At 56.7% G+C, this 7,892-nt stretch overlaps 1 protein-coding gene across 1 annotated transcript; it reads right to left on the bottom strand.

Moving 5' to 3' along the window:
* Window positions 1–1,582: 1,582 nt before the first annotated feature.
* Window positions 1,583–4,830, bottom strand: ZCCHC12 (zinc finger CCHC-type containing 12). Its single transcript, XM_004000859.5, has 4 exons — window positions 4,579–4,830; window positions 4,179–4,230; window positions 3,838–3,970; window positions 1,583–3,411 (listed from the first exon to the last, which is right to left on the bottom strand). Exon 4 carries the CDS (start codon window positions 3,307–3,309, stop codon window positions 2,101–2,103), a length of 1,209 nt encoding a protein of 402 aa, XP_004000908.1. The 5' UTR covers window positions 3,310–3,411; window positions 3,838–3,970; window positions 4,179–4,230; window positions 4,579–4,830; the 3' UTR covers window positions 1,583–2,100.
* Window positions 4,831–7,892: the final 3,062 nt, after the last annotated feature.

Below are 7,892 nucleotides of genomic sequence, written 5' to 3'. Positions count from 1 at the left end.
GGAGGGGTGATGGCGGAGCACGGAAGTATGAGCCTCCGACCCTCACCACCACCACCACTTCTGAGAGGGGAGCGTGGGTGGTTGGAGTGGAGGGTTTTAGGGTCAGATTGTGAGGTCATTGATGGGGCAGGAGGGAGAGGCCTGGGAGGGGTTGAGGGGCTCTTTCTGGAAAGAGAAGTACTTCAAGGCAGGCTCTGAGTACGGCAGCCCAGGGAAGGCTGCCGTGGCTTCTCCTGCTCCCTCGGGGCCTCAGCCCCCAGCCCTGTGTCCCTACGGAGCTCGTCATCCCCACTGAGCTGTCATCAACCGCCAGCCTAATTAAAACCCCAGTACCTCTCCCTGGGCCCCTAACCTCCCCTCGGCCCCTGCTAGGACAGCACAGCCCAGAGTTCTGTAGCGTCCCCTGGAACCTGCGATTCCCGCCAGGCTTCCTGTGGCTGTCAGCTCCATGTGTCTTCCTGGTCATCACGCCCTCACCCGCTCTCCCCTGTGCTTCTCTCTGCCCCCCGCCCCACGCACCATCTCCCACTGCTGCAAACGCTACCCTCTCAGCTCTGTGAAGTCCCTACTTGATGCACGACCAACTCCCCCGGGCCCTCGGATCTGCGCATTCACTTCCCTCTCCGCACACAGCCCTCAATGCAATCATGCCCCCCCCCGCCCCCCGCCTCGTCCTGCTCACAGAAATAGGGACGCACGCACCTACGCAAAACACAGGGACCCTCAGGGGCTGAGGTCACCCACGTCCTCGCTTACCACCCTCCAATATGAGAGGAGGAGATGGGGGGGGGCAAGCCAGCTTCCAGGAGGGTCCGCCCCTTCTTTCCCTCCCCCGCGAGTGCTCTCCACTCACTAAAATGCTGTATGGGGCCTCTCGGCTTTCTGATGGCCGGGTTCCTGCAGGTGCCCGGCTGCTAGATGACTTCTCATCCCTCCCCAGCGAGTCTCAATTCTTGGGGTGAGGAGGGGGTTAGCTTGGCGTCCTCGGGCGCCCTTGTCCTCCAGCAAATCACTTCAGGGCTGATGGGGGGAGGCCCTGACGCTCCCGGCGCTGGGCTCTGCTCTCTCCTTTCCTTCACCGGGGAGTGAGGCTGGGGGGGGGGGGGGTGGTGAGGAGAGGGTGGCGTCAGGCCACAGGAGACATTCCCGGTTGTGACCCGGGATGTCCACAAGTAGCAGCAGCAACAGCAATCCCAGGGATGCACCCAGAGGAAGAAGTGCTCTTCCTCAAAGTGACCAGGAATGGTGCCCCTGGGAGCCCTATTTTGGGGCTAGTACCTCAGCACCCGACTCCTTTGAATCCAGTAGAGGAGAAAGCACCGCCCCACTGCTATCCAACTAGCGGGCACCGTAGCCTGGCTTGTCTGACCCGAGGGGCAGGCCCGTTGTAAGGGGCTCCGTCCATCTACCTTTGGGAACAGTTTCAGCCCTCTCTTCTTCCTTCTTCCCTTTTCCCTTCCCTCTGCAAATTGAGGTCGATAAAAACCCCACCTCGGGGTACAAACCCATCCCTGTATAGCTTTCTGCTCTGTTGCTCCTTTTCCCTTTACCTCTCCCTAAAATAGTAACAGAGACATTAAAATCGATGCTGATAAATATTTATTGACATAGAAAGAAGCCCACGACATAGATCATTTGGTGAAAAAATACAGACTATAGAACAGCACTTCTATGTGATCATTTTTATCTATACATACGTCTATCAGGGTACACAGGTATAGGGAAGTATCTAGAAGGACGTCCATCAAAGGGATGACGACGGTTAGGCCGGGGTGGAGAGCTGGGGGTAACTTGTACTTTACTTTCTTGTACTTTTCTCTGTTTGAAGATCTAACAATGAATGATGCCACTTTCACAAAGAGAACAGAGCCAGCGAGGAAATGAGTGCGCAAACAGGCCCTTAGGCAGGGGGGCTGGGGAAGCAAGGACAGAGGTCAGGCTGTCTCCCTCCACTGTGCTGGTATTCAAGACCCTCTCTACTCCACTCCCGAAGGAAAGCTGCTTTGTGGATTCATGCAATTAGAAGCGCCCCTCCCCAGTTGTCCCGTTGCTGGACTCAGAATATGGGTTAGGGTTCATTTAAGGCTACGGGACACCAGCTCACTGCAGCTCAGAAGGGTCATCTTGTTGGCCAGGGGCCTCTCTGGGTCCCTCCTCCTCTGTATGGGTCAGCTCCTGCAGGGTGATGATCAGATTCTCAAACACCTGGGCCCGGCTGCTGTCATTGTCACAGGTTTCCTTTGAGTGGCCCTCCTCGCCGCAGTAGGAGCAGCGGATTGTGTGTTTTCGCTTCCTGGTTCTACGCAGGTGCCTAGAACCATCATTCTTATGCCCAGAACCCCCGCTGGTGGAAGGAGACTGAGCCCGGGAGCTGCTAGGGGAATCGATGACTAGCACTTGGTCCCGAGGCCTGGCCCTGCGTCTGGGGAGCGGAGAAGCCGTGAATGACAGTGGAGGGTCCTGAGACTCCACCAGGATCACATCCTCATCTGAGTCATCGAGGGCATCATCTATCTCTATCACGTTGCAGTCGGGACTGCCGACCACTATCTGCGGGGAGCCCTGAAATGCCATCAGGCTGGTGGCCCTCTCCACCAGTGACTCGGATCTTTTGGGCCGTTTCTGTTTAAGGAAAGTGTCATCCCAATCCTCTTCCTCCCTGACCATCTTGATCAACTCGAGGAAACTGGGGAGGCGCTCCTGCTCATTTGCATACATCCTGAGAAGATGCTTCAGCCTAAAGCGCAGGTCCCCGTTCAGCTCGGCCCCTAAAAGGAGCTGGTGCAGGCGGGTCTGGTTTGCATCTTTCTGAGCTATGATCCCCGCCTGAATAGCATTCTGGAGCTGCACCTCTAAACGGATCACATAAAGGGAGGCTTTCTCCCCTTGCGCCTGCAGGGTGTTAAAAAATTTACCGTGAGCCGACACACTGCTTTCCGATTCTCCAAACACCAATTTCATGGCACGCAAGAAATCGGCCACACTTAGATTGGGGTTGGCCGCCTGCAGCAAAAGCATGACCTCCCTGGCGGGGCCTCGAAGCGTTTTCAGCAAGCGCTTGAGCTTCTCCTCCTCAGACATATTCCAATCCGGCAGGGCCCCATTGACTTGGATGAGCCAGTTTTCAAAGGTTTCTTCCCCCTGGGCTGGCACCACCCTCCCCGAGAACAACTTCATATTTCTCTCTGCCACGCTGGCCATTAAAGGGCCGAGGCTTCTCCCCAGGGACCTCAGCATAGAATGGGCCCACGGCGGCAAGGGTGCGTTCTGCCGCCGGCTATTACCCATGCGCGCAATGATGCTAGCCATGACTGATGACGATCGGGGTGTCCGAATGGAACAAGACGCTCAGGCTTTGTGGGTTAGCCTAATGTGCAGGCGTGCTGGGGGACTCTCCTATCTCAGTAGGGGCTGTAAAGAAGAAGAAGAAGAAAAAAAACCGGGTAGTAGTTAATAAGGGAATTGGCTGCAGTCGTATTACTCTCTCCCTTCCTGCATATCCTGCAGTGCATCTTATATATGCCCACCTCCCTAAAAATATCTGGGAGACTGGCGATTACAACCTCACGGAGCCAGCCGGTGTCTCGGTGTAAGCAGGGTGCTTTTTACGGCCACATCCAGCCAGTCGTCCAGGAGGGAGGGCAACTGTTGCTTCTAATTCTAAGTGTAATCGTGTGTACGGAAGCTGATATTGGCCTCTCAAGATAGAGCACAGTGGTCACAGATTTGGCGGAATCCATAAGATCTCGTTAACCTCTTGGTCTCAGGTCCCAACCACACCCCCTTCTGAAAGTCCCCCCGCCCCACCCCCGCCCCTGTTATGTCTCAGATTCTTACAGGAGCGCAGGAACGGGCGCGCGCGCGCGCCTTTATTTCACTTCCAGCTTCTGCAACCGGTGGCCTCCGCGAGAAAGCTCGTCTCCAGGCTAACAGCCGATCTTTGTCCACCGGGGGGTCGCCGATCCGAGACCTCCGGGCGCCAAGATTGCGCCGCCGCGGCGGAGGGCAGGGAAGGGAAGGGTCAGGAGCAGCCTCCTCGCTCATCCCGCTCCCTCCTCCCCCCTCCACCCCCGCCGCCTCCGCTGTGGGTAGGCGGAAAATTCCCTCTCCCACCTTCTGAGCACAAGCCAAAGCGACCCCCGCCGCATTACATTTCCCCCGGGAAGTGGTCGGCCTACCAGCTCTGCAATCAGCCGCACAGAATTCAAGTTCGGATTCGGCTTTGATGGCCTGCCACGGAGATAGGGAATAGGAGGTGAGCACGCACACCCACACAGCCCTCTCCAGAAGAGATGAAGGGATGCAAGGGGGGTTCAAGGCAGACAGCTTGCCATCCTTCCCTCCCCCCACCCCGACCCTTCGTCTCCCCTCCCCGAAAAGGCCCCGCCGCTCAATCCAGGCAAATCCTACCCATTAGGCGGCATCCAGCGCAACCCCACCTCCTCCCTCAGCGCTGCCGGTCCACGGGCGTGCTCCTCCCCCCGCCTCGCCGTCCCCGGTTCCCCCAGGCGGGGAGCCACCCGGGATCGGTGTCCCTCCTCTCTCCGCCGCCGGGCAATCGCGCCCCCCTTTCTTTACCTGTGCTCGGCTCGGTGGGCTGCGGACCCTCGGGCCTTGCCAGCTGCGGATGCCGCCTTCCGGTCTCCGCGGCCCTGCGAGGGAAGAGGACGGGCACGTCCCCGGCCGCTTAAGCGACCCGGAGCTGCCCGCGGAGCTGCTCCGCACGGCGCCCCCCGCCACCAGCGAGGGGTAGCTGAGTCCAGACAGCACGGTTCCCACGGCAGCCGCCGCTGCTTTTATCTTCGGCCCACGGAGACAAAAGAGCGTGACGAGAGAGCCGGCGCGGCCAATCAGCGGGGCGCGGGGGCGGGTCCCCGCGCGGTCTCGAGCCGGATGCAAATGTGCGCCCGAGGGGGGCGGGGTGAGGTGGGCAGAAGGGCCGGCGGGCGTCCAAGGCCGCTTCGGAGCCTGGACTGGAAGCGTTTGCGACTCTTGCCCGCTTCTCCCTCTTTTCGCTCTTGGCTCAACTCCGCGCCTTGGGGCCGGCGCATGAAACACCGAATGGGATCGAAATCAAACACACAATAAAAGCGGCTCACCTTTGTATAGGGGGAAGGGAGAAAAAAAAAAAAAGCATCAGCGCTTGCTCTGTGCAAATAGACTTACACAATTCTTTTACTGTGAGGGAGGTGGTAGGGTGTCCATGTCACAAGGAAGGCACTCGGGCATCCGGGCCCTTAACCAGTACTCACTAAGGTATGGGTGCAAGTCTGGCTGCAAGAGAATCATTTGGGGGGGGGGGGAGGAGGGAGCTGGTTAGAAATGCAGATTCCCGGGCCCCGCTTCCGGGTGATTCCGATCGACTAGGACAAGAGCTGGGTGTGATTTTTGTTAAGTCGCTGTAGTTAAGTCGCTGTAGGATGTAGGAGGATGGTGAATTAGTAAATGGACCTGCCTCCAACGTATCTGTTTGTAGCATATCTAGGGTGAAATGCAGCTCCAGAGCGGACGCTCCTACCTGGGGTCCACGGTCTGCCTGAAATTGGATGCAAAGATTTTGGACTCTGTAGGAAGCTGAATAATGGCCACCCAAATATACCAAGTCCCAATCCCCGGACCCTGCAGATGTTAACCTCGTATAAAGTAAGAGTCTTTGCAGATGTGGTTAGATTAAGGATCTCGCCGGCAGGAGATGCTCCAGGAGTATCTGAGTGGGCCCTCGATGCAATCTCGCGTCCTTGTAAGACAGAAGAAGAGGGAGAGCTGACGCAAACAGAAGAGGAGAAGGTGATGTTGAAGACTGATGCAGGGATTGGAGTGGCGTGGCCACAGGCAAAAGTGCCCGCAGCCACCGGAAACCGGAAGAGGCAAAGAACAGAGCACAGCCCTGCCCACACCTTGAATTGAGCCCAGAGAAACTGATGCTGAACTTCTGATCTCCAGAACCATCGGAGTATAAATTGTTTTAAGCCCCTGAGTTGGTGGTAATTAGTTAGGGCGGCCACAAGAAACTAATACAGACGCTATATTTCTCGGAGTCCAGAGCTTTGCACACGTTTAGATGGGCCTGTGGTCCAGTAATGGTTAAAAACCACCCCCCTCCAACCTTTCTCCATTTAATATCTTTCTCCTTCATTTTGTACTTGAGGAAGAAGTATGAGGACTAACACCCAAGGCAACCCGCCTAGACCCCCCGGAGCCACAGCTCTCTGCCAGTGATGGAGCTCTTCCATTTCTCAACCCGAGGACTGCATTCTAGGTCGCCCTTCTGTGAGCTCTTGAGCGGACCCCTCCTTTGCTGGGTTGGGCATCACTGGCCTCAGAAGGAGCAACTCCGTGAAAGGGAGTCTGTCCGGAGTGAATGGGTCGGAAGTCAGTGGCTTCACGTATGAGACTGCTGGGGCTGCCATAACCGAGGGCCACAGAGCCGGTGGCTCAAACAGGGGACACTTATTTCCTCACACGTCTGGAGGCTAGGAATCCAGATCAAGGTGCACACAGGATTGGTGGCCCCTGAGGTCCCTCCCCTTGGCTTGCAGACAGCTGCACTCTTGCTGCCTCTTCACAGGGTCTGCGTGTGCCTCCTCCCACCTTCAAATGTCCTCTTCTTCTAAGGACCCCAGTCAGATTGGACTAGGACCCACTCTGACAGCTTCATCCTGACTCAGTCACCTGTCTTACGGGCCCATCTCCACCTACAGTTACGTCCTGAGGTACCGGAGGCCAGGGCTCCCGCACGTGTGCTCTGGAGGGACACAATTCAGCCCGTAACAGCCCCGTTTCCCTTATTCTGAAACAGCATGGCTCCTTTCCCCACTTGGGACTTTTCGGGGGCCAGGGTGCTGGGGGCATGCGTTGCACGAGCGGACGGCCCACGCACAAAGCAGTTGCCGTTGCTTTTTCGTGACTGGTGATGGCTGGAAGTGAGTCAACAGTGGGGTCCCTTCAAGCTACTGTTGGGTTCCTCTTTAGCACTCAAGGTACTTCACCTGCTCCTTTCTGCTTTCTTTCTTTTTCTTTTTTTCTTAAGTTTCTTTATTTATTTTGAGAGAGAGAGAGAGAGAGAACATGGGCAAAGTGGGATCGTGACCTGAGCCGAAATCAAGAGTCGGATGCTTAACCGGCTGAGAGCCACCCAGGCACCCCCCGCCCCCCCCACTCCTGCCCTTTCTGTTCTCTTCTTTCCAACCTTAGTATTTAGAATTCCTCAAAGTATAGAATCCAGATTTGGAGGCGAAGCACCTTCCGTCTCAGGATTGTGGCCTGTCTCTTGGGGACGGGATAGAGTAGGATGGGGTGATAGAGGTGGGGAGAAGGCAGGCTGGTCACCTTGCAGACCCAGGGCTGAGGCCAGCAGTAGCTTATGGGCTAACTTCACACTCTTCCTTTGGCCCCCCAGGACCACGACATCTGCCCCTGGCCTCTCAGCAGATTCTTTTTCCGAATTTGAAGGGCCTCATCACCAAGTCAGGTGATCTGCAGCCGGCCCTGGCGGCATCAGAAAAGACAAAGACTAGACCTCAGAGCTCTACAAGATTGCTGAAAAGAAACGGACTGTGTGGGGGGTGCCCGGATGGCTTGGTCGGTTGAGCCCCCAAGTCTTGGTTTTGGTCTCGCAGTTCGTGGGATCGAGCCCCGCATCTGGCTGCACGCTGACAGCGTGGAGCCTGCTTGGGATTCTCTCTCGCCCTCTCTCCCTGCCCCTCTCTCCCTGTCTCAAATGAATAGATAAACATAAAAAAAAAAAAGAAAGAAAGAAATGGATTGCGTGCCAGGTGCCTGGGTTGGGCCCTGAGAACAAAAAGAGGGTCTTTCCATGCAGACCTGGGAGGAGGGTGGCTAAGCTGGCTCCAGTCGGTTATTGAACATCCCTTATCTCTGGCTGCATGTTT

This window comes from Felis catus, chromosome X (genome assembly GCF_018350175.1).
Source record: "Felis catus isolate Fca126 chromosome X, F.catus_Fca126_mat1.0, whole genome shotgun sequence".
In the NCBI taxonomy this organism is placed as follows: Eukaryota; Metazoa; Chordata; class Mammalia; order Carnivora; family Felidae; genus Felis; species Felis catus.
This window is presented reverse-complemented; position numbering and strand designations above follow the sequence as displayed.

Coding starts and splice junctions, on each gene's coding strand:
- ZCCHC12 (XM_004000859.5), bottom strand. CDS start 3,309: ATGGCTAGCATCATTGCGCGCATGGGTAATAGCCGGCGGCAGAACGCA.